The sequence below is a fragment of the Nyctereutes procyonoides genome, unplaced genomic scaffold (assembly GCF_905146905.1).
Source record: "Nyctereutes procyonoides isolate TBG_1078 unplaced genomic scaffold, NYPRO_anot_genome, whole genome shotgun sequence".
NCBI lineage: Eukaryota > Metazoa > Chordata > Mammalia > Carnivora > Canidae > Nyctereutes > Nyctereutes procyonoides.
Window position 1 is genome coordinate 17,957,140 of NW_026575125.1, and position 26,995 is coordinate 17,984,134.

The window sequence follows — 26,995 nt, forward strand, 5'->3', positions numbered from 1 at the left end:
GGTTTTTTTTTTTTTTTTATTGCTAGAGACATAGCTTTGAAGGAAACTGTAACTGACAATGGGATGGACTGACTCCTTGGAGCAATAGTGGCATATGTTCCTTCAAATGCATTACTAGAACAATCTTGATTCATTTATATAAAACACAAAGTTCCTATGTCCATGCGATGGGGAAAATGGTAAGGAGAGGTCAAAAGAGAAGTAGGTGAGACAACCTAAAATTTCCAAAGGTAGAAATCTTTTGTTAAAAAAACAAAACCTTCCATGGAGGGGCAGCAGGTGCATGCATATGCATGTGTGACTCCCCAGTGTCTCATATAGAAAACTATGGGCAAAATCCTGGAGTGCAAAGCCTGAAAAGGGGATCCACTTTTAAATAGCAGTGGTTGAGGAAAAGAACTAACAGCTGCCCGTAGACCAACTGAATGAACTGTATTTTCTTTTCTTTTCTTTTTTTTAAAAGATTTACTTAAGTAATTTATTTTAGAGAGAGAAAGAGAAGGAGAGTGAGCACTGAGGGAGGGGCAGAGGGAGAAGGAGAGAAAGAATCCCAAGTAGACTCCCCTCTGAGTATGGGGCCTAGTACAAGGCTCAATCTTACTACCCTGAAATCATGACCTGAGGTGAAATCAAGAGTCGGATGCTTAACCGACTGAGCCACCCAGGTGCCCCAAATGAACTATATTTTCAGTGTGGATCCCTGAGATTTGAAATAAATAGATACTTAGGAAAATACTGCTTTGCCTGGAGGGCCCTCATGCTCAATATGGCATATTTTACCATAAAAACACTTGAGTTAATTTTACATATTTTCATTTTTGTCTCTAAAAAATATTTTCTATGGAAAACTTCAACTTAGGACTTCCACCTTAAGTGATTTCTATTAATGTTACAGGTTGGCTAGTGGGGGCATTAGGTCAAGGTTTGGTGAAGAAATACTCTCTTTTCCTTATTTTGAAATTCTAGCAGGCTTTTGTGCCTCAGGGAACATGGCTTAACTGAAGGTGATGTTATTATGTGATGCTGCAGAGAAGTCTAAAGATAAGAATCAGAAGTGTTCAGTGATTTCCTAGTTCCAACATGCTAAGCTCATTATTTCTTTTATTTGCATTGACGTGACAACCAATGACATTAATCACCATAAAAGATTGCACTTGTTCTTGAACTCTGCTGGGGTGGCTCAGCCCTGTTTCACAGAAAATGTCACACAATAAATCTGTACAGTCTGCAAAAAAGAAAGCAAGCAGAACCTGCCAGGGGGCCCCGGGGCGGGGGTGGGGTTGGCACCTGAGAGGATGAGAACTGAAGCCAGAGGAGGCTCACAGGGGGGCTGAGAGGGGAGTGATGGCTTGGGTTTTGACATCTGTGAAGGGGCCATAGAGAGGCTGAGTTACCAAGGTAGGGATTTATGAAAGACTGAGGTGGTGCTGGGAGAGATGAGTGGGGAGAGCGAAAGGAAGCTGAGGAAGGAAGCCACCTGCGTCAACTATGTCATTCTGTGTCCTGGCAATAGGCAGAAAGCTTTTTGCACTTGAAACGAAGGAAGAATTCTTCCTCTGTCCTTCAAGGTCTTTTAGCTGGACTGAGAATTAAATTTACATGAGTCAGATTAACAGGAGAAGAAACCAAAGTTTTCTTACATGGGCACCATCACCCTCTAAGGAAACGGAGATGTAAAGGAATGACCAGGCAGTTTTTATAATCATAGATAGACAGTAAATCTGTGAGGAATTGACAGGACAAAGGAGACGTAACTTTGGGAGCTTCAGTAGTCAGAAATGCTAGACAGAATTTGGGCTGGGGTAGTAAATTAGTAAAAAGTAACATGAGCTGTTGACACAGCCTTCTCAGCTCTAACTTTCCCATCTCCGGTGGTAAGGATGTCTCTACCCCCTGGGATGGGGGTGGCACCTTTTGCAGGGGAGATTTACTTCCTGCTTTCAGGGGGATGGAAGAGGCTGTGTCTTTTGTGACTTTTATTTAAAATAATCAGTATGCTAAAGTGGCACATTTTAGGGCAGCCTGTCTTTGGCCCTGGCCCTGTCTTAAGAGATTTCCATTTGAAATGCCAGTCAGCAGGGTAGAGACCGAGAGCCTTAAGCATCTATGCAAAATGTTGAAAATGTTGGTGACTTCAAGAGCCATTGTACTGCCTAGGGATGGCAAGGGGGTGGCCTACAAAGCCATGCTGCCTAGAGAGCGGTATCTGGAAGCACTCAGCCTCATTTTATGTATGTATGTATGTATGTATGTATGTATGTATGTATGTATGTATGTATTTAAGAGAGGGAGGGGGATAGAGAGGTGGAGGGAGGGGTGGGGGGGGGAGAGAATCTGAAGCAGACTCCCAGATGGGTGTGGAGCCTGACACAGGACTTGATGTCACAACCCAGAGATCATGACCTGAGCAGAAACCAAGAGTTGGACACCAAGAGCCACTCAGGCGCCCCAGCCTCATTTTAATAATAGGTACTTACTTCATAAAAGTGCCCTAAAGCAAAGAGGAGCAGCATGATCTTAAGATTCTCCATGGAAGTCCAAAAATTCCAAAACATGTATTTGCCAAAGATCTTTTTGGCTTGGGTAGTGCTTATTTTGTTCTATTTGATTAAATCATTTATTTTTAAACCACAATGAAAGCAGGTTAATTTTCATACTCCTTACTCCAAGCGTTTTCCTTGGGACATGTTGAGCTTTTTAGGTATTCTTAAGGGGCTTTCTGTTATCATCACATGATGGCTAGGGTACTGAGAGCAAACCTTTCGTTGCCCTCCTTGTTCTCATCTGTAAATACCTCTCTTCCTACCAGTAGGTTCATGTCGCCAGGATGCATATAGCCGTATGTGAAGAAACTGAATTTTTTTAAGAGAAACCTCCCTTTTAGCAGAAGATCTTGCTCTTATTTCATGGAGAAAAGACACACCATTGTGCTAAGCCCTCAACCTTCCACCACCTAATTGAAAGATTCTTCTGTATTCCTGTCCATCATTTTACCCTTCTCTCATAGTCCTGCCTCCTGTCTAAGGTGAATCCTTCTAGATATTCTCTGGATCTTGTCCCCTTTGCCTTGTTAGAGCCCAACCCCTGTATTTTCAACCTCTTAATCTTCACTGAATCCTTTTTTTCAATATTTTTCTTTTAGATTTTTAAAAAGATTTGTTTTACAGCAGTTTTATGATTATAGCAAAATTGAGAGGAAAACATTTCTCATATATCCCCTGACCTCACACATATGGAATCTCCCCCATTATCAACATTGCTTTTCAGAATAGTACGTATTTTTTTATTGATGATGAACCTACATTGACACATATCACTCAAAGTCCATAGTTTACCTTAGGGTTCACTCCTGGTGTTATACGTTCTGTGGGTTTGGAAAAAAACCAGTGACCTGTATCCATCCTTATGCTATCATACAGAGTAGTTTCACTGCCTTAAAAATCCTCTGTGCTTTACCTATTCATTGCTCTCTCTACACCCCTGGCCACCCCTGGTCTTCTTACTGTCTCCATAGTTTTGCCTTTTCCACCATGTCATAGTGTTGGAAATACATCGAATGTAGCCTTTTCAGATTGGCTTCTTTCACGTAGTGATATGTACTTAAGGCTCCTTCATGTCTTGTCATGGCCTGCTAGCTCATTTCTCTTCAGGGCTGAATAATACTCCATTGTCTGGAAGTACCAGTTTGTTTGTTTATCCAGTCACTGAAGCACATCTTCGCGGGGTCTTCCAAGATTGGCAATTATGAATAAAGTTTCTGTAAACATCCTTGTGCAGGCTTTTGTGCTGGTATCTGTTCCTGACTTTTGGGTAAATCCCAAAGAGCACGGTTGCTGGATCCCGTGGTAAGATTATGTTTAATTTTGTAAGAAACCGCCACATGGCTTTCCAAAGTGGCTCTGCTATTTTGCATTCCCACCAGCACTGAAGAAGACTTCTGTTGCTCCACAGCCTTGCCAGCAGCATTCAGTGGTGGCAGTGTTATGGATTTGGGCCCTTCTAATGGGTGGGTAGCGGTATCTCATTGCTTCAGTTTGCATTATTCTGATGACCTCTCATGGGAAGCATCTTTTCTTATGCTTGCCATGTGTAAATTCTCTTTAGGAAGGTGACTGTCAAGGTCCTTGGCTCGTTTTTTAAAATCACTTTGGTTGTTCTCTTATTGTTGAGTTCCCAGTGATACTTAGACACAGTCACATCTCTTACATGGTCAACAGCCACAAGAACAGAAGCGGCAACAGCAGCACCAGTGACAAACATACACATGGCGACCCAAACCCCAAACCCTCAGTCTTCTCTCTTAACCCTACCTCTCCCTCTGCCTTGTCTTTGCTTTCTGTCTTTCATGGTGTAGGAGCAAAGGGCAGGCTACCCCAAGATGGGCTGCTTTGGCATTAAGATTACTCTGAGCTGAAGGGCTTGAGAGAAACTTTTGCCTGTCCCTTCCCCACAATGAAGAATCTAAATTGTGAGTCTTTCCCAGAGTAAGCGTTATTAGCAGAGATAAGTTTTATTTGAGTGACCCATGGGACAGACATCTAATTACCAAACACCTGCTCTTCTTACTGCTCGGTGAAGTGCATTCCTGAAGTCCTAGGCCCCCTACCCCTTTGTCCTTAGTTTAGAATGACATACAGACCTCATCTGGCCAACCTTTGGAATTTCCACATCTGTGGGGATTTCCCATACATAGGCTATTCAACTTGATTTTCCCCTATTAACCTGTCTCATGTCAGTTTGATTCTTAGTCCAGCTAAGAGGACTCTCAAAGGGGCCAGGAATTCTTGCCCTCTGATGCTAGACAAAGTCCTTGACCGAGTTGTCCACACTTGCTGTTTCCAGTTCCCATGCACCCTTCATCCCACTGAGGTGTGGCTTTTATCCCCAGCCCTCTTTCTCTTCCAGCATCCCCAGTCTTAGAAAATAGCAGTAGCATTCCCCTAGCTGCCCATACTGGAAGCCTGGGGAGGAATCTGACCCTGGTTCCATTGATTTGGTTACTGAGTCCATCTCAAATTAATTTGCCCACTTTTTTCCCACCCTGATTGTCCCCTCCCTCGTTAGCTTGGGAAGATATTGTTTCATCTTTTATGTGAAGATGACAGGCAGACTGACATGTGTTGCCGTGTGATGAAGTCATAAAAATTTAGGGGTGCTGGTGGCTGAACGGGCATAAAAATCTAGTCGCTGAGAATTTCTTGTCATTTTAACATCCTCCTTGTGTGGGTTTTCTGTTTGAAATTGCGACTTCTGCATCTCTCTGTTGATTCCCTTTTACTTGCCTGGCATTTCCCTTGTTTACGAGGCACACCTCTGTTGATCCTACAACTTCTGAGATCACAGCTGTCACTTAGCTCTGTGGTTGGAACAGATCATGGACTGTCTTGACTCTTATTTTCTTTATCTGTAAAATAGGTGCCCCCCTCCCCGTTCCAGACCGCTGCGGCTCTGCCCTGGCTGCGCAGTAGACTCACCTGGGGGGCTTTTGGGACTCCCAGCCCAGGCTGCACCCTGCAGCAGCGGCAGGAGCAGCCTGACTTTCCGCCCTCAGAGATCTCAGTGTGTAGACAAGGTTGACAACCACTGACTTTATCGTTTTAGAGGACCATGACTCTTCGTTTACTGCATGTTTTCAGCCATGCCCCAATCCCAAGTTGAGATTTCCCTTAATGTTTTTACTTAGTTGGGAAAAAATAGCTGTGAAGCTCCCCCCACCCCCTTCCATCTGCTGTTTGTTCTTATTTACATATGATGGAACCCAGCCCACTGATTTACAGTTCTGGTTCTCTTACAACTGTTATTGAACTGAAAACATAGCTGAAAACCTATTAAACAGAAAAAAATTATTTCAAGCTCTGTGCCGACAATTCATTATAGAACCAAGGAGACGTCTAAACTTTCCTTCTAGAATTAATGCTAAAAATGGATTTACAACCCCCTAATCCTAAGTGAAAAATTTAATCCTGGTGCCAAACCTAGTATTTATTCTTTCTTAAGTGTCCTACCAAGAAAATGAAGGCATCTCTGCAAGAGAATGGAATTTGGTGGTGGTGGTGGGGGGGGTTGTACCCATAAATGGGTGAGACCTCCCACACTGCTCTGTGTGGGCCTCTGAGGGCAGGCGTCAGCATCTCTCTTCCCCTAGTTCTTTCTGCTGACCCATAAACACTGGAAGAAAAGCCAGGGCAAACAGCATCAGTGTGGGTGTGTGATCTTACTGTCAAAACACTGGCACAGGTCCCTCAGGAGTCAGCTTTGCTGTAGTAGCCCCCTTCAGACCTCCCATCTTATTTTTTATTTATTTATCTTTTAAAGATTTCATTTATTCATTCATGAAAGACAGAGAGAGAGAGAGAGAGGCAGAGACACAGGCCGAGGGAGAAGCAGGCTCCTGCAGGGAGCCCAACGCAGGACTCGATCCCGGGTCTCCAGGATCAGGCCCTGGGCCGAAAACAGGCGCTCACCCGCTGAGCCACCCGGGCGTCCCCAGACATACCATTTTAGATTTGAAATAACCTAAGACTTTTCTAAGCTACAAGGGAGTAGAGAGGAGAGAAGGAGGATTACAGAGAATGGCCAAGCATTTGGTCTGACCGCTGGCACTCATTTTGGGAAAAGCTAGGGTCCCGACAGGAGTCTGAATTATACTGGGGGAGAGTCTCCTGGGGTGCTGGCTCTCCCTGTCTGTCTCCCTGTTAACAGTGTCTCATTCAGCTGTTCGCTCACTTGCTTCCGTAACACCCGCCTGAAGCACACAGCCCGTGCTTTTGCGTGTCTCTCTCAGATCCTTATTAACTATTGAAATCAGTTGCCCCCTTGATAAGGATGGCTTAATTAGGAGCCGGGTCTTAGGTTGTCATGACCTGCGATGACTTCCTTTCTCCACATAATCTTTTTACAACTGGACCATCAAACCGTTGTCTGCGAAGGAATGATTAGTTATCTTCTAGTGGTGGTGGGGGGGGGTGGGGGGGTGGGAAGGCATCTTCCCCGGAAAAGAAATGTTGCCAGAGCTTGGAGTCAAGCTGAAAGGAACCTGTTTGCCACCATGTTTGGTGCTGAACTGTTTCTCATGGCCCAGAAAACGTTGTCTGAAGCTTCTTGGTCTTGACCTGTCTCTTTGGGTATTTCCTTGTAGATGGAGGAATTGATTGAGGGTATTCGTTGGGCCTTTATTGACATGCTGGAGAAAGAAAATGAGTGGATGGATGCAGGGACAAAAAGGAAAGCCAAAGAGAAGGTAAGGGTTCCTTCTGATTAAAAATATATATGTGACTTTGGTTTAATGGATTTTCATGCTTAATATTGTGTACTTGATTTTTATATTGACTGAGCTCTTGACTCCGAATGGCCCCAGAGTCAGGTGGCTGTTTCGGTGTGAACATACAGATTTCATCACCAGGAGGTAAGAGCAAAGAAGATCCGACTTTCTTCTTTCTTGAACTGCATTTCTAGCACCTTGTGATTCAGCCTTTCCTTCTCTCTTAATTGCTGTTTCTAAGAGCCACATGGCCAGCTGCCCAGCGAATTTTGCCATGGGGCCTCATTGGCTATGGGAGAATGCATAGCAGTGGGGAGCCGGGGGGAGCAGCTGGCAGGAGAGCCCTCAAGGCACGAAGAAGAAAAACCCATAGTGGCTGTGTGTCCTTCCGCTCTGGGCACAACATGTGCAAATGTCCTCGGGAAGAGCCTTGCCCACAGCCAAGCAGGTCTACTTCCTAACCCGTCATCTTGCTCTAATGATCCAAACGGTGTGCTTATAAACTGCAGACCAGTAGTAGACCAGGGTGTAGTAATACGAAAATGTTTCCTAATAGAAGTGGACGCTTGGTGGGCCTTGTCACATTTTCTGGTACTGTGCGACAAGATGAAGGACTACGTGAGAGAGGTATTAGCAGCCATGCTGCTTCAAAACCAAGAATCAGACCCATCTTGAACTCTAGGTATTCAGGTGGAGCTGGAGCTCAAGTGGGTGGGGAATACCTCCCACATTCTTCATGGACGCTGCTCTGCATTTGGGAGACTCTGAACTAGGAGCATTTCTTCTTCTTCTTTCTTTATTTGTTTATTTATCCATCCATCCATTCATTCATGAGAGACACACAGAGAAAGGCAGAGACATAGGTAGAGGGAGAAGCAGGCTCCCTGCAGGGAGCTCAATGTGGGACTCGATCCCAGGACCCTGGGATCACGCCCTGAGCCCAAGGCAGATGCTCAACCGCCGAGCTACCCAGGTGCCCCAGAACATTTCTTCTTTAGAGAGGTATTTTAAAACCTTGCTGATGGTAGTAATCCCCTGGGCTGCCTAAATGCTCAACAGCTCTTTGGGCCCCTCCCCTGCAAGATCTGATTCAGTGGATTGAGGGTGCAGTTGGAACATTTGTGACTTTAGTCAGTTTTTATTGCTCTACGGGCCTGGGGAACACTGCTTAGAGTCCTACTGAGTCATGCTGAGTATAGATCTTTTTGCCCTATGGTCAAGAGGGAGACAGTAGGACAGTGAAACTACTCTGTATGGTACTATAATGGTGGATTCATGTTGTCCTACATTTGTCCAGACCCACAGAATGTGTAGCACCAAGAGTAAATCCTAATATAAACTGAATTTGGGGTGGTCGTGATGTATCAATGCAGGTTCATTGATTAGAACTAAGGTACCACTCTGATGGGGGAGGTTGTTAATGGGAGAGGCTATGCTAATGTGTGGGGTCAGGGGTTTTATGGGAAATCTCTGTGTTTTCTTTTCAATTTTGCTGTGAACCTACGACTGCTCGGAAAAATAAAGTCTATTAAACAAACAAACAAAAAAACAGAGGGCAACATTCTGGGAATGCTTAGCTTTATTGAAATGAGAATGTGCAGAGGTTTAGCAAGGGTGTTTTCTAGAGCTTTGATACTCCCGAAATGGATAAACATTGTTGTAGATATTTTTGTCAATAGACATGAAAAGGCTGTTCACTGTTTGCAGTGGAGAAAGAACTTGGGTGGCCGGGGGTGGCAGGTGTTAGAAGACAAAGGGTAAGTTGGATTTTTTCCCCTCGAGAATCTGTCAGAGCTGTCTTAAGTCATGTAAGGCGCAAGCTGATGAAGGCAGGAGCACGCGGGCTGTGATGAGAAGCTCTCCAGATGGTAGATGAAACTTTTGGCACTAACATATTGTTGTTTTTTGAAGGCTTCATTTATTTGCTGGGCTAGCTTGTGATATCTCGAACAGAATTTGTCTTGCACTGGGCAGTTGAGAACTCCAAACGCTAGGGACTCTTTATCCTAGCCTGACCCCTCGTGGCCTGAGAGTCACCCGTGTGGAGGATGGGGCGGAGTGATGAGGGTTGTGTGCCTGTGATGAATGGATAGATACCAGAGGACTGTTCTGGAGACCACAGTCAGTTCTTTGGGAGGTATGACTGGTTATCTTAGGGGGAGATCTTCTGAGTTGCATCAAGGAGTGGGCACCTTACAGTTGGGTCTTCCAGGAAAGTGGCCCATGGGTCTTTCTTGAAGGCACATTATTCTCAGTTCTTCTAATATTAGACATGTTCCTGTTTGCCCCCTGAGTTGCTCTCCAGTCTTATATTTTATTTCAATGAGAGCTGTCACTTTTTCTTCTAAAAGTACTCTTTGAACACTCTGCTTTCTTTGAGCTGAGTTCAACCTGCCAGGAACTCAACTTGTTCCTTGACAGGTACAAATATCAAAGGAAATTTTCCTCCTGGATCTCACCAGGCTCTCTGAGTAAATCCTGTATTTCAGAGTTCAGGGACATTCCTTTATTAAAAGGCAAGAAAGAGGGGATGTTGTCTGAGAGTTTTCAGCACTTTCCCAAGGCATGTCGGGCTCTGGCCCCCAGAAGATGCAGATTTTCTGTTTTTCAAGTTAAATGAACATGTAGTTCTGGAAATGACCTCTGGGCGGAGCTCGTAGACTCACAAAGACAACATGTAGGAAGCCGAAGGCATTTATGCAGCTTTCTGCTCTGGGGTGGTTTTTGAAAAATTATTTTTTTTCTTGCCCTTTTTCTCTGCTGTCCTCAATTTGATTGCCTTTTGATAGTCAACAAGAAAGGAGAGGTTCTGTCTACTAATTCCTTGAATCTTAGATGGAAATCTCTGACGATCTTAGAGCTTTGTCTTTTTGATACAGAGTAGCCTCTGCATTAAGACAGGATTTGCCTAGGTTCGAAGTGGAGGTGAATAATTTGCCTGCACTTCCTGGTATGACTTGGCACTGTTCTTTGGGCATGTGTTGTATGCAGTATATCACCCAGGCGGAAGATTTCTCATCAATAATAGTGCCCACACTGGGCCAGTGCTGAGTCACTTGGCAACCCATTGGGAAAGCTGGAAAAATGTTCTGATTTGCGAGGGAGAGAGGCTATTCTTTGCCTAACCATGAAGTTCTGGACTGCAACAAATGCCAGTACCTCCTGTATTGAGTGTTGACCTAAGTGTTCCCTAGTGCCGGGCCTCCTGAGTGTGGAGGGTCCAGATACCTGCTGTGGCTTGAGGCCTAGCACCTTGAGTTGTGTGGCAGTGACCCCTGGTTTCAAGATGGAAGTGTGGGGGTGTGACTTTGTTGTGTTCTTCACTAGGCGTGATTACTGTAAAAGATAAACGAGGATGCCTCTGCTCCTGGGACGGGTAAATTTGTTATCTCAGTCTCCCTGTCTTGCTCCTCTCATCTCTTAAGGGGTCACGAGAGCTTTAGTGTTGTGAAACTGATGGTATAGGTTTCAACTGGAAATTTAGTATCGTGAAATAAACACCAATTTTTGTTTAGGATTCTGTTTCCTGCAAGCATATGCTTTTACTGTAAACTAGCAGCAAAGGACAGGAAGCCTGTTATTTTTTCAGTTATCATAGATGTGGGATGAGTGTAAGGTGATGGAAATTATTTTGGGGGGTATCTTCTGGAAGATTTGCCTTTTTCAGAACAGAGTAGGAGAATCTCAAGGTCACTACATAGTGATTCTGAGGCCTGGCAGGAAGTGATGCAGCACTGCCTTTGGCTGCCCTAGTGGCAGGAGCAGAGATTCTGCTGGCGAGCTCTGTGTCAGATCAGGAGAAGCAGCTTCCTGAATTCGGCTGGTCCCCAACTAGAGTTCAGTTCTGTATCCAAAAGCTTTCTGAAATATTTGTTTGTTTGTGCTCTTTACTCCTGGGACCTATGTTTGCCTGGCCATCCCTAGGAAAAAAGACCTGGGTGGAAATGCTAGGAAGGCAGCATCCTCAGGATCCTGTGAGTGGCCTTAACCTTGGCCATGGCAGGTACAGAGGATTTCCAGAAATGTACTGTATGGTTCCATCAGCACAGGCATGCAACTCCAAGACACAGGCTTGGTGGGGAGGAGCAAGGGGGGAAGAATTTTCCTACAGAGGGCCAACAAAAGCATATCTCACCTCTTTGGCTTTGTCTTCTTTGGGGAGGAAAAATAATAATTCTTTCTACCCCTCTAAGTACTTGACTGGGCCCCTGTAACAAAAGGTAGGTTAACAAGAGAAAATCAACCAGAAGCTTATTAATGTGTATATTTCATTACATACATGAGGGAACTCAGAAAAATGAGTAACTCAAAGAGGTGGCTTAGAACCTCAGCTTACATAGCATCTTTAACAAAGAACAAAAAATTTGCAGAGAAATGACAAAGGAAAGTGGTTTTGGACTTCCAAGGGCAGCAGATGGGAGGAAGGTAAATATATGGGAAACTAATGGTAGACACAGGCTAGTTAGTAAAGTCTGGAACGTAGATTAGTCTGCTGATATCCCCAGGCTGATAGGGTCTAAAGCTGTCTTTGGTGAGTCACCTTAGTCTTTCCTGGTAGAGAGGGGAGAGAGGCATTAGAGATGCAAATTCCTGCATCTCCCTAGACCTGTTGAACTCTGGGGTGGTAGTGGGAGGCCCGCTGCCTGCTTTGACCATTTCACTGCACGTCTGCCTGGCTTCCAACTGCCGGCCCGTGCACATTGCCCAAGAGCTTTCTCTTCTCACTGGAACCTGCTAATAGTACTCGTACAGAGGGCCCAATGGTCTAGGGAATAAACACTCCCAGTGACTGATGGGAATTGCTGTGTGTGCCCCCTCCTCCCTCAAGTTTGTGTTCACCATGGGCTCCTGGAGTTTCCCCAGTCGGGTAAGCTCCACTTGCTCACATGGACAGCTGGCTCCGGAAGATACCCTTTACTGACAGCCTGCCTTGCTCTGCTTACTTCCCAAGTCCTTTCCTGGTGTTTGATGCTTCTTTCACTTGCCAAATGAACTGCTTGTACTTGAGTCCTTGTCTCAGGTTCTGCTCTTGGGGATCTTCAACTAGGGCACAGAGCCTGGGGTGTGTGTTCTTTCCATCCTTACTGGCCTTAAGGTGACAACACATTTCACTGCATCTCAGTGTGAGTACTACTTCAGTAAATTCAGTTGCACAAACGTTTCCAGAACCAGTGATGTGCCAGGTGCTGGGGCAGGAGCTGCAGATTCAAAGATGATTCGTGGCTTCCTTTCTCTGTAGGGCCTTTCACTGTCCTGGGAGACGAGAGCTGGAACATGGGTGCTGGACAGATGGGGAGAAATTTTAGTTAATGCAATGGAGGGACAAAGTGCTCCTGGCTGTCGCTGTCGGGGAGGAAGATTTTACGGAGCCTAAACCCACGCATGGGGGCACTTGACTTGGGTACTGCCCACTCTGTCCCCACTTCATGTCATTGCTTATGTTCTTATAGCCTGCGGGTAGGGCTTCCTCTGGCTCTTCCTTGCAGATCTCAACAGCTCTGCACCCAGCTCTCCCTTTCCCTTGCTACCTTCACTCTAGCTTCATTTCACATTTTTGTTTTAAATTATCCTGTGGAAGAAAACACAGGGAGGGGCTTTTGTCACACTGTCTCCTGCCCTTCCCTGTTCCAGATTCAAGGCTCTTTGCATGTGCTCAAGAATGCCAGGTCCTTGCCTCTACTCCCGTGCTCCCCCAGGGACACACAGGGGTTGACGGAATAGTGTGTGACATCTCTCAGCGTCCCTCCCCACTCCCTGTAGACCCCGGGCCCACACTGCTGCCATCTTGAGCTAGCTGGCATTCTCGGGCTCCATATCTCTGCCCCTATGCTTCTCCATTTCTCTCACGTGCACATCCTGGCCAAGGGAGTAGCTTTCATATTTGTATCTCCTCTCTAACTGGCTGTTCTGGGCTTTTATCCACAGTGCTAGTGGGTCTCTGCAAGTGTGGTCCACAGACCAGCATCAGCATCACCTGGGAAGTAACTAGAAATGCAGATTCTTGGCCCTACTCCACATGTGTTGAATCAGAACCTCTGGGAGGGGACCCACGAATCTGCATTTTAATAAGCCCTCCAGGTGATTCTCATGCAGCCAGTGTGGGAATCACTGCTCCGCACTGTGGTTCTGATGCTTCATCCTGCTGGCTACTGTCCAGGTTTCACCGTCTTTTTTTAAAGCTCAAGTTCAAAGCTGAACACAATATTCTAGATGTAGTCCAACTCACATCACACAATGGGAATATTACTACTGCCTTTGTTTTGCATACAAATTATATTAAAAAATCTGAAGTTTATATTATGGTTATCTTTTCCTCTCAGCCATGTCACTGTTGGCTCATAACGAATTTTCAGTCAGTTAATTTCTAGGTCTTTTTTTTATCCCCCAGGAACTGTTGTTAAGCCCTGTTGCTCCAGTCCTAATCTTGATTTTTTTTTTAAACCCTCATCCTAGAACTTCATATTTATTCTTATTTTTAGATCCATTTACCTGTGGTTCATGGCTCAGCTTTTAAAAATATATATATATATTTGGATCTTCTGTATGTTTATTTTTGTTATAAAAATCTGTGCTCATTGAAAGTATGAGCACAATTTTTGAAACTTTCACAATTTTGAAAGTAAAGCATAAAAGTAGAAAGAAAAAAAATTCTTGCTAGTTCTATCATCCAAACACAACCACCACAAACATCTTGATATATTACTTGGGCTTTTCCCCTGTACATAGGTTTGAATAATGTTAGATATATATGAATTTTTTTTAATTTATTTATTTATGATAGTCACAGAGAGAGAGAGAGAGAGAGGCAGAGACACAGGCAGAGGGAGAAGCAGGCTCCATACACCGGGAGCCCGACGTGGGATTCGATCCCGGGTCTCCAGGATCGCGCCCTGAGCCAAAGGCAGGCGCCAAACCGCTGCGCCACCCAGGGATCCCGATATATATGAATTTGATTTCTTTTTTCTCTTTTATATTGTAAACCTTTCTCCTACTGCTACATAGTCTTTATAATAGAATTTTCACTATTATTGACTATTTTTCCTTAAACAGTTCTCCATATTGGATGGTTAGGTTGTGGTGTTAATGATATTATTACGATAAACATTTTATGCATAAGTAAAGCATTCCCTAAATTCCAAACTAACTGCTTAGAAAGGGATCTTAAGAAACTGCGAAGGGGGGCAGCCCTGGTGGCTCAGTGGTTTAGCGCCGCCTTTGGCCTAGGGCATGATCCTGGGGGCCCGGGATCGAGTCCCACATTGGGCTCCCTGCATGGGGCCTGCTTCTCCCTCTGCCTGTGTCTCTGCCTCTCTCTTTCTCTTTCTCTCTCTCTGTGTCTCTCATGAATAAATAAATAAAATCATTAAAAAAAACTGTTAAGGGGACGCCTGGGTGGCTCAGTGATTTAGCGCCTGCTTTCAGCCCAGGGCGTGATCCTGGAGTCCCGGGATCAAGTCCTGCATCCGGCTCCCTTCATGGAGCCTGCTTCTCCCTCTGCCTGTGTCTCTGCCTCTCTCTCTCTCTGTGTGTGTGTGTCTCTCATGAATGAATAAATAAAATGTTTTTAAAAAACTGTTAAAAATCTCAAGTCTGTTACTCAGTGTGTCAATTAGTGTCTCCACCTCTAAATCATTCATTATCTGAGTAATCTGCTTTTTGATTTGATTGCTTTTCTCAGTTATCAATGAGCATGCTTACAAAATGGAGGCAGAATTGGTGTCTTTGCCTATCCTTTGGAGACTCCTTCTAGATTCATTTACTGAGCAGATTCATGGAGAATGGTGGGTCTTTTGTTAGGCACTAAGTAATTCATTAACCAGTAGATTTTTAGTCCAGTTGTTCTACTTTGAACAACTCTGTGGAACTGTCATCGACTTCCTCCTTTTTGCCTGCTCAGAGATCATGAGCTATTTAGCCGTGACTTGATAGAACCCAGTTATATTGTGTTTAGGGATTCGTTGATTTACTAGTGTTCTTTTTTATTTTTTAAAAGATTATTTATTTAGTTGAGAGAGAGAGAGAGTATGCACGAGCCGGGTGAGGGGTAGACGGAAAAGGGAGAAGGAGACACAGGGCTTGATCCCAGGATCCTGAGATCACGACTGGAGCCAAAATCAGATGTTTAACCAACTGAGCCACCTAAGTGCCCCTCTAGTGTTCTTCTAAAAAAATAGAAAGCTGATAAAATTGAACATTCACTGGGCTCCCATTCTTTCTAAGGTCTCGTGTGATCCTCAGTACAGATTACATCATTCACTGGGGTACAGCCAGCTCTTCAGACTCCCAAACCAGAAATCTCAATCTTCCCTCCCAGCCAACTGGAAGCACTCAAATCCTGTTGAGTCTGTCTTCCAAACAACTTTTAAATCTTTATCATTTCTGTTTCATAGTTCTTTCCTCCCCTAGCTTCTCATACTTTTTTTCTTATTTTTTTAAAAACTGAAGTAAAATTCACATAAAATTAACTGTTTTAAAGTCTACAGTTCAGTGGCTATTAGTACTTACACAATATTGTGCAACCATCACTGCTATTTAGTCCCAAAAGGTTTCTGACTCTTCAATTGAAACTCCATACCTTTTAGTAGTCACTCCTCACTCTCGCCTTCCCCCCAGCCCTCGGCAACCATCATTTGGCTTTCTCTCTATAGATTCACTTATTCTGTATATTTCATATACATGGAATCATAGAATATGTGGCCTCTTATGTCTGGCTTCCTTTTTTTATCTTATTTTTTTTCTTTTTTAAAAGATTTTATTTATTTACTCGGGAGAGACACAGAGAGAGAGGCAGAGACACAGGCAGAGGGAGAAGCAGGCTTCATGTAGGGAAGCCCGATGTGGGACTCGATCCCGGAACTCCGGGATCACACCCTGAGCCAAAGGCAGACGCTCAATCACTGAGCCACCCAGGCGTCCCTTATGTCTGGCTTCTTTTACTCAACATAATGTTTATAGGTTCACCCATGTTGTAACATATATGTTCTCATCCTTTTTAATCCATTTCCTCATTTATAGTCTTGGAAAGAGAATAACGGAATATACTTTTTTTTAACATTTTGGATAGTGAAGTCGTTCGTGTCTTCTCTGAACTTTTGAAATAGCATCGTATGTTTATTTATGACTAAAAAAACTCTAAAATAGAGATTACTGAGTGGAAGTGACCCCTGTAAGGGAAGAATTATGGCTGGCTGGTTGATTTTTACAAGCTCAGAACCTAACATGGCCTGGCACGCCCTTCTGTGGCCCCTGGGCAGGCCTTGGTAAGGATCATGGCTCCACCAAACACATAGACAAGATGCACATCTTTTGAGGACGTGTTTTCTTCAGCCATGAAATGAGAACAGAGATACTATCATTTTCACAGAGTGCTTGGGAGGATTAAATAAGTAAGGTATGTACAGTGACTGGCAGAGAACAAATGCTCAGTATTAGTAAGATGACATTTTCATTTTTTTCCCTCGAGTTGCTTTTTTATTTCCTCCTCACCAAATAATGTGATGTGCCATTACAGTGTCCTAAAATTGGGAAAGAGAAGCTGATGCCAATTAAATTGTTTTCTTTGGGGGTGGAGGTACAAAGTGGACTTTTACTGACTTTGTTAAAAATTTTTAAACATCTTATTAAATTTTTTGATGTGCACAGAAGTATACCTAACAAATCCCCAGGTCCTCCTCAGCCACCTCCACCAGCCTCTCACCAGTGTTTGTCATTCTGACTTCATACACTCCCCCACCCCACCTGTTTGGATGCTTGAGAATTCAAAAGCTAATCCCTGACATCATTTTACTATAAACACTTCATTATATATCTCCAAGAGATAAGGATTTTTTTTTTACCTAAGTGCAGTACTGTGAACATACCCGGCAATATTAACAATAACTCACTAATTAGTAGCCTGTCCTTATGCAGTTTTCTGTAATCATCTAAAAAAATGTTTCTTTTTTTAAAAAGTTGGTTCAAATCATTATCCAGAGTGCACATATTGCAGTTAATAGGTCCATCTTTTAAGGCTTCAAAACCTTTAAGAGCTTCCACTCCTGTTTTATCTGGGAGTTTTATTTCTTAAAAAAAATTGCATCATTTGTCTGGTAGAGTTTTCAGCAATCTTGATTTGGCTGATTATATCCTAGTGTTTTCTTTTAACATGTTCTTCTGTCCTTTACATTTCCTGTTAATTAAATCTAGAGGTTTGATGAGATTCAGGTTCAATTTTCTTTTGGCAGGAGGACGTGGCGGGCCCTGCTGTGTGCTTTCTCTTGCAGCCTACCCTGCAGAGGCTCATGATGATGGGCTTCCCCACTTCCTCTGAGGAGGTTGATCAGTGGGTTTGGGTGTTGTTAGCCTGATTCTTCCATTTTAACTTACCCATCAACCTGTCACCTCACGTAGTGATCTTCTTTCTCCACTGTGTCTTAGGATCACCTAGGAAGCTTTTAAGAAAATCCTGACGCCAACATGGCACTCCAGGCCAATGGCAGCCAGACTCCCTGGGGTATCAGCATTTCTTTAAGTTCCTCAGGAGATATGAATGTGCATCCAGGGTTGAAAACTACTGTCCTAATTATTTTTGTGGTCACTGATAATATTGCATAGGTACATGAGTTCATTAAGTGTTGCAACTAGTGATTTTCAAGTTCTGTCATTCTGTCTGCTGGAATTGTTCTATAGAAAAGATTTTCTCTTATCCACAACTTGAATATGCTGATGCAAAGTTTATACTGACATAAACTGCTGGAAGGCACCAAAAATGTCTGTCTTTATTGATTTATATAATGAGTTAGTCCTTTAATATCTCTAAAGGTGCCAGAGCAGATTTAAAAAAAAAAATCCCAGGCAGCCCCGGTGGCGCAGCGGTTTAGTGCCGCCTGCAGCCTGGGGTGTGATCCTGGAGACCTGGGATCGAGTCCCACGTCGGGCTCCCTGCATGGAGCCTGCTTCTCCCTCTGCCTGTGTCTCTGCCTCTCTCTCTGTGTCTCTCATGAATAAATAAATAAAATCCTTAAAAAAAAATCCCAGTATAGTTAACATACAGCGTTAGATTAGTTTCAAGTTTGCAATATAGTGAGTCAGCACTTCCATACAATACCCAGTGCTCATGATGACAAGTGCCCGCCTTAATCCCTGTCACCTGTTTCACACACACCCCCTCCTCTGGTAACCATCAGTTTGTCCTCTACAGTTAAGAGTCTGTTTCTTGGTTTGTCTTTTTTTTTCCTGGTTTTGCTTCTTATATTCCATATATGATTGAAATCATATGGTATTTGCCTTTCTCTGACTTATTTCACTTAGTATAATACTCTCTAGATCTATCCATGTTGTTGTAAATGGCAAGATTTCATTCTTTTTTTATGGCTGAATGATATTCCACCGTGTGTGTGTGTGTGTGTGTGTGTGTGTGTGTGTATACCACTTCATTTTTATCCATTCACCTATCAGTGGACACTTGGGCTGCTTCCATTATTTGGCTATTGTGAATAATCAGTAAACACGGGTACATATATCTTTGAATTAGTGTTTTTATATTCTTTGGGTAAATGCCTAGTAGTGGAAATTACTGGATCCTACCTGTAGTAATTATCTTAAGAATTTTTTTAAAAAGATTTATTTATTTGAGAAGAGGCTGAGAGAGAAAGAGAGAGAGAGAGAGAGAGAGAGAGAGAGAGAGAGAGACCACAGGTGAGTGGTATGGGGAGATGCAGAGGGGGAGAGAGAGAATCCTGAAGCATGAAAGCAGGAGTCTGTGGCTTAACTGATTGAGTCACCCAGGTGCCCCTATTTTGAATTTCTTGAGGAACCTCTGTACTGTTTTCCATGGTATGTACCAGTTTCCATTCCCACCAGCAATGTGTCAGGATTCCTTTTTCTCCGTATCCTCATCAACACCTATTGTTTCTTATGTTGATTTTAGCCATTCTGACAGGTGTGAGGTGATATCTCATTGTAGTTTTGATTTGCATTTCCCTGATGGTCAGTGATGTTGAGCATCTTTCCATGTGTCTGTTGGCCATCTGGGTGTCTTCTTTGGAGAAATGTCTGTGTCTTCTGCACATTTTTTAATTGGATGATTTGTTTTTGGGGTGTTGAGACGTGTAAATTCTTTATAGATTTTGGATCCTAATCCCTTATCAGGTATGTTGTTTGCAAATATGTTCTCCCATTCTGTAAGTTGTCTTTTGTTTTGTTGATTGTTTCCTTTGCTGTGCAGAAGCTTTTTATTTTGACGTTTCAGTAGTTTATTTTTGCTTTTGTATCCTTTGCCTCAGGAGACATATCTAGAAAGAAGTTGCTATGGCTAATATCAGAGAGGTTACTGCCTGTGCTCTCCTCTAGGAATTTTATGGTTTTGGATCTCATGTTTAGGTCCTTCATCCATTTTGAGTTTTTTTTTTTAAGTTGAGTTTTTAAGATTTTATTTATTTATTCATGAGAGAGACAGAGAGTGGCAGAGACATAGGCAGAGGGAGAAGCCGGCTCCCTGCGGGGAGCCTGATGTGGGATTTGATCCCAGGACCCTGGGATCATAACCTGAGCCAAAGGCAGATGCTTAACCACTGAGCCACCCAGGCATCTCCATTTTGAGTTTTGTTATTTTTGTGTATGGTGTAAGAAAGTGGTCCAGTACCATTCTTCTCCATATAGCTGTCCAGGCAGATTTCCCAACACCATTTGTTGAAGAGACCATCTTTTTCCCATTGTATATTCTTGCCTCCTTTGTCAACGATTAATTGACCATATAGATGTGGATTTATTTCTGGACTCTCTATGCTGTTACACCAATCTATGTGTTTTTTTTTCTTTGTCCATACCATGCTGTTTTTGATTACCATAGCCTGTAGTTCTCTTTTTTTTGCATTCTTTTTGTTTATTTGCTTATGTTTAGAGAGAGGGAGGAGTAGAGGGAGAGAGAGAATCCCAAGCAGGATCCACACCCAGTGCAGGCCCAACACAGGGCTCAATCCCACAACCCTGAGATCATGACCTGAGCCCAGACCAAGAGTCAGATGCTCAAACTGACTGAACCACCCAGGTGTCCCTTTTTGTAGTGTTTGTGTCTGGTTTTGGTATCAGGGTAAAGCTGGCCTTATAGAATGAATTTGGAATCTTTTCTTCCTTTTCTATTTGTTGGAATAGTTTGAGAATAGGTATTAACTCTTCTTTAAATGTTGGGTAAAATCTGCCTGTGAAGCTCTCTGATCCTAGAATTTTGTTTGTTAGGACTTTTAAAATTACTGCTTTAATTTTATTGCTGGTAATTGGTCTGTTCAAATTTCCTGTTTCGGGCAGCCCCGATGGCTCAGCGGTTTGGTGCCACCTTCAGCCCAGGGTATGATCCTGGAGACCTGGGATTGAGTCCCACGTCATCAGGCTCCCTGCATGGAACCTGCTTCTCCCTCTGCCTGTGTCTCTGCCTGCCTCTCTCTCTCTCTCTCTCTCCCTGTGTCTGTCATGAATAAATAAATAAAATCTTAAAAAAAAGTTTCTTCCTGATTCAGTTTTAGGAGGTTATAGGTTTCTAGGATATCCATTTCTTCTGGGTTGTCCAGTGTGTTGGCATCAATTTTTCATAATATTCTCTTATAATCCTTTGTCTGTTTGTGGTGTTGTTATTTTTCTTTTTTTATTTCTGATATTGTCTGAGTTCTCTCTTCTCTTCCCCACCCCCGACCTTTTATGAGCCTGGCTAATGGCTTTTTTTTTTTTTTTTAAGATTTTACTTATTTATTTAACAGAATATTGTGGGAGAAGAGAGTGAGCACAAGTTGGGGGAACAGCAGGCAGAGGAAGAGGGAGAAGCAGGGAGCCTGATGTGGGACTCAATCCCAGGACCTTAGGATCATGACTTGAGCTGAAGGCAGATGCTTAACTGACTGAGCCACCCAGGCACCCTAGCTAATGGCTTATTAATTTTGTTGATCTTTTTGAAGAACCAGCTCCTGGTTTCATTGATCTATTTCTATTGTTTTTGAGTTTATATTTCATTATTTCTGTTCTAATCTTTATTATTTTCTTCCTTCTACTGGTTTCGAGCTTTGTCCTTTTAGTAGCTTCTTTAGGTGTAAGGTTAGGTTGTTTACTTGAGATTTTTTTTTTGCTTCTTGAGATAAGCCTGTTGATAGAAATTTCCCTCTTAGAATAGCCTGTGTTTCATCCCGAAGATTTTGGACTGTTGTGTTTTCATTTCATTTGTGGCCCAAAATGTGATCTATTCTGAGGAATGTTCCATGTGCACTTGAAAAGAATGTGTGTTCTGCTGTTTTGGCTTGGGATATTCTGAATATATCTGTTATATCCATCTGGTCCAATGTGTCGTTCAAAGCTACTGTTTCCTTGTTGATTTTCTGTTTGGATGATCTATCCATTGATATAAGTAGGGTGTTAAAGTTCCCTTCTATTATTGTATTACTGTTGATTACTTCCTTTATGTTTGTTTATGTTTATAGATTTTTTTAAAAAATATTTTTAAAAACTTATTCAGAGACAGAGAGAGAGAGAGAGAGAGAGAGAGAGAGAGAGAGGCAGAGACACAGGCAGAGGGAGAAGCAGGCTCCACGCAGGGAGCCCGACATGGGACTCGATCCCGGGTCTCCAGGATCACGCCCTGTGCTGAAGGCGGCGCTAAACCACTGAAGCACCGGGGCTGCCCATGTTTATAGATCTATTTAATTTTACTGCTTTTGTGTTTCCTACTTTTCTTTTATTTATGGTCTTTCCTTTCCACTCCAAGACTCCCCTTTAAGATTTCTTGTAAGGTTGGTTTAGTGGTCATGAAGTCCTTTAACTTTTATTTGTCTGGGAAACTCTTTATCTTTCCCTCTATTCTGAATGATAACCTTGCTGGATAGAATGATCTTGGCTACAGAATTTTTCCTTTTTGCACTCTGAATATATCATGCCACTTACTTCTGGCTGCAAAATTTCTGTTGAAAGATCCACTGATAGCCTAATGGGATTTGTCTTGCATGTAACTGTTTTCTTTTTTCTTGATGCGTTTATTTATTTATTAATTAAATCTGTTTATTTTAGAGAGAGAAAGAGCATGAGCAGGAGGGGCAGAGGGACAGTGAATCTCAAGCAGACTTTGCACTGAGTGCGAAGCCTGGCATGGAGCTCAATCTCACAACCTTGAGATCATGACCTGAATTGAAACCAAAAGTTGGATGTTCAACCAACTATGCCACCCAGGCACCCTTCTTGCTGCTTTTAAAATTCTCTTTATCACTAGTTTTTGCCATTTTAATTATTATGTGTCTTGTTGTGGACCTCCGGGTTGATTTCTCTGGGCCTCCTGGATCTGGATTTCTGTTTCTTTCCTCAGATTAGGGAAGTTTTCAGGTAATATTTCTTCAAATGAATTTTTCTGCCCCCCTTTATCTTCTTCTGAAATCCCTACTAATATGAATGTTTTTATACTTCATGGTATTGCTGCTTTCCCTAAGGCACTTTTCATGTTTTATTTTTTCCTCTCTTTCCTGTTCAGCTTGATTGCTTCCCATTTTTCTGTCTTCTAGGTCATAGATCTGCTCTTCTGCTTTCTCTAGTCTACTATTTATTCCATCTAGTATATATATTTTTAAAGATTTTATTTACCAAAAAAAAAAAGATTTTATTTACCTATTTGACAGAGAGAGCACAAGCCAGGGGAACAGCAAAGGGAGAGGGAGAAGTAGGCTCCCCATGGAGCAGGGAACCCAATGCAGGGCTCTGTCCCAGGACTCTGGGATCATGACCTGAGCCAAAGGCAGAGATTTAACCAACTGACCCACCCAGGTGCCCCTGTCTAGTATATTTTTTATTTTAGTTACTGAATTAATCTCTGATTGGTTCTTTTTTATGTTTTCTGTCTCTTTATTGAGTGTCTCATGAGGTCCTCCACTTTTTTCTCAAGTCAAGTATCTTTATCACCATTACTTTAAATTCTCTATCAGGCATATATATTATTTATTGGGGTTTCATTTAGCTCTCTTGGTGTGATTTTTGTTCTTTTCTTTCATTTAAGACATATTCCTCTGTCTCCTTATTTTGTCAAACTCTCTGTTTTTATGTTTTAGGAAAATCAGCTATGTCTCCTGCTCTTGAAAGTAGTGGCCTTATGAAGAAGAGGTCCTGTAGTGCCCTGCAGTGCAATGTTCCCTGTTCACCAGAGCCTGACTCTTTAGGGGTGTTTGTATGTGTGTTGTGTTGTGTGAACCCTATTACTGTGGTTCACGTGTTTTGGGGATTTGTCTTCCCCATGTGGGTTTCCCTTGCCTGGAGTTTCTTGTGTGAGGGTATGTTTCTCTCTTCTCTCTGTGCCACATTGTCCCTTCTTCCTGCAGACAGTCCCATGGGTCTGTTTAGTTCCCAAGGGCATCTCCATCCCTCTTGTCTCTGCAGCGTGGCCTTTTCTCTACATTTAGCTGTGGAGAGTCTATTCTGCTAGTCATTTTCAGGGTTATTTACACTGGTGTGGGTGTTATCTCGTTGTATCAGTGGGATGAGGTAAGCTTAGTCTCCTCCTACTCTGCCATCTTCCCAGGAAGTCCAAAGCAGTTTTTTTTTAAAGTATCGTGATAAACTCAGGGAGTTTTATGTATTTGATTTGTTTAATCATTTTTCTTTTTTAGCACAAATTGTCCCATGCTGGCCAGCCTGAAGGTTTCCTGTTAGGGAATTTTCAGGTGACTCCAGTTATTTCTGACAGTGTCTTTGCTTCCTGGCATGACAAGATATCCTCTTTAATGCTCAAGCTCTGTTTAACCACAAACTATTTTGAACAATTATAAATCATCGCCTTAATTAGTACTTCCACCAATGAGCAATATATTGATTTTTTTTTTGTCTTGGTGGAGGAAAGACTCCTTACTAACTTGAAATACTGAGTTTCAGTAATAAACACATCAGCAGAAATAGGAGTTAGAAATTTATGTGAATTATCATTTGTAAGGGGCACTAACTCATGTAAGTGGACATACATGTAATACTTATTGTGTGGTTTTGATAATTTCTTAATCATTGTATTCTCTGTTCATCAAGAATATAAGTAAGTATATATTTATATCAGTTATATATGAAAAAATTTTGGTAGCGTCAAGGAATAGAACTGATTTGAGCATTGTGGAACAATGGAACTATGTTAAAAGACCAAAGTAGGAGTAGTAAGTATTTAAAAATTAAATATTTTGACAATATCAGCAATCTGTAACAGTTTGAATACAGTGTTGTAAAAGTGTTTAGTTTTTAAGAATTTATTAGTTATTATTTTAGGTTGAGGGATTGGTTGGTTGTAGGACTTTGAAAGCAGTTGGGAAAATGTCATGATAGCCTCAGAATGAAATTCCAGAGGCCCAAAGCAGAGAGCTGCATTTTAAATATTACGGGAAATCTTTGTTACTTTTATTCTTGGGGGATGAATGGGAGAAATTTAATGCTTGTGTTTATTCCTTTTTGGTCCAAATACAAATTGAGTATGTTAGGAATTCACTTAGAAATGTATGTTTAATTTGATTTGATAAAAGAAGAATCACTTAAAAAACTTTTTTTTAAATTAGTACTTTTGAATTGAAGTATATTGGACATGCAATATTGCATTAGTTTCATGTGTACAACATAGTGAAAAAGAAATCCGTCTTGATATATTGATTTTTACTTTAATGGGAAAAGAGTTCATTAGGAATGTTCAAGTTCTTTGTGTACATCTTGTGATGCTCCTCTCTGGCCCAAGATGAAACTAATAGCCGTGACGCATCTGCTTATCTGCTATCTCTGGGGTGGCGTCTGCTGCTGTCAGCGGCTCCCTTCTTATCTGGCTGCTAGTCCTGCTCAGTCAGTTGTACGGGAATGTCAGTTCCATTAATAACCCAAGGACCGGACAGGCAGATAGTGGAAAATGGGTGAAGAGAAAGAAATTGTATTTAACCTGGTGTTCTGAGTTGTCATTTTCTAGACCCTAGCATAGCTGGGTAAAGGCAGTCTGAGGGCGTGACAGCAAATCCACTTCTCACAGAATCTCACTTATGAGCCAGAGAAACAACCCAACACCAAGAGAAAAAAGAATGAACAAAACTGGGAAAAAAGGTAAAGATTGGGGGTTGGAAACGTCTGGGGAAGCAGTGTTAGGAAAAAAATGGCATGACCAAAGTATTTGGACAGAAGCTCTGACAACTTTGCAAAACAAAAGTTATTTTGATTTTAAATATTATCATTCTTGGTGTTTCAAATGAACAAAATTCCCCCTTTTTTTAAGAAAATGAATTGATGGAATGATTGATTCCTCATAGAAGATTTTGGAGTTGTGTACTATTTGTTTTGAATCTGGATCTGTCAGTTGCCAGAGGGAAGAGAGCAGGTTTTATTTCTTCATGCAGGTAGAATGACTCACCTACTGCAGTGCTCTGTGTTTGGGTTATCTATTGCTGTGTACCATATCACCCCAAAACTTTCTGGCATCAAGTGGAAGATACCTTATTATTTCTCATGATTCTGTGGATTGGCTGGGGCTGAAATGGATGGCTCTTCTCCTGGCATCACCTGGAGTGTCTCATGCAGTTGTATTCACATGTTGGCTATGGCTGGCCATCTGAGGTGGCTTCTTCACTCATATCTAGCACCTCAGTGTTCCTCCTCTGGCTTTTTTTCCTCCAGCAGGGTGGCATGATACTCTTAAAGGGAGGCTAAAGGTCCAAGAGGGAGGAAGCCAAAGTTGTCAGTCTTTCTAACATCTGGGCTCCAAAGTCCCAGGTTTCTTTTGCTATCTCTTCTCTTGGTCAAGGCTGAGAACAAGGCCAGTCCCTATTCAAGGGCAGAAGGAAGACTTCATCTCTTGGCTTGAGGGGGAAATGTGAGCATACAGAGGCAGGAGCTGCTGTTGGCAACCACATTTGGAAACTACCTACCTGCAATCAGTGTCCTTTGCCTCTCTTTCTCATTATTTACATTAGAGAATTTGGAATTATTTTTACCTTCTGTCTTTAACACCTGACCACTGAGTGTCATTGTTATTATTATTATTTTGGCTATTTTTTCTGTTTGGTTGGTTTCTTATTATTGACTGGTTTCTTTTTCTTAGCTCCAGGCCAGTATATACATATTGACTCACAGAATAATTTGAGTAACCTAGTTATTGAACTGTGATGGAGAAAGGACCCAGCCTCAGTCTGTGAGATCTTCCTTCATAGATGTAAGAAGTTCCTATTAGATTTTGGAGGCCAGAGTTGGACTAAATCTCAAGGAACTCAACCCCATCCTAATAAACAAATATTTTTTTTCAGTTTGACATTGAGTTCCTTAGTAAATAAAGTTAATTTTCAGCATAGACATCCCCTACACTGACTTCCTGTATTCCATAACCAAAGATTCTTGGTATTAGCAAGGGCCATGCTTCACTCCATGTCCTTGGTGACCTAAGGTAAAGGGGGCCGATCTTTTGCCTTTGGTATATTCTAGTGTTCCCAGCATTGACAGTAACCATGTAGGCTAATGAGAGTTTTCTCCCAGGAGTTTGTAAAGATTAAGTTAATGAGCTGAATGTACCTGTCCCAGAGCAGAGTCAAGTGGAGGATGATCCTGAAGTTGTGTCCTTTGGGGCCACAGAACAGAGCCTTTGTTTAATTGTGCTGTTTAGTTACAAAAATGAATTTGCAGGTTTATGGAATAATTTGACTAGTTCTTCTAGGCTTTTGAAAATGCAAGCTACAGTTTGGCAACGCAGTTTGTATAGATCTGTAATAAGTTGTGTTTTAGTGAAGTCCTCTGGTT

The 26,995-nt window shown here is 42.4% G+C and overlaps 1 protein-coding gene across 2 annotated transcripts in view; it reads left to right on the top strand.

Annotated features, from left to right (window-relative positions):
• The window catches only part of PHEX (phosphate regulating endopeptidase X-linked), a 201,981-nt gene that overhangs the window by 92,560 nt on the left and 82,426 nt on the right, over positions 1-26,995 (top strand). For both annotated transcript variants that reach the window (XM_055338552.1, XM_055338553.1), the window contains exon 12: positions 7,139-7,240. In XM_055338552.1, the coding sequence (XP_055194527.1) occupies positions 7,139-7,240 (102 nt within the window). The remainder of the gene's footprint in view (positions 1-7,138; positions 7,241-26,995) is intronic.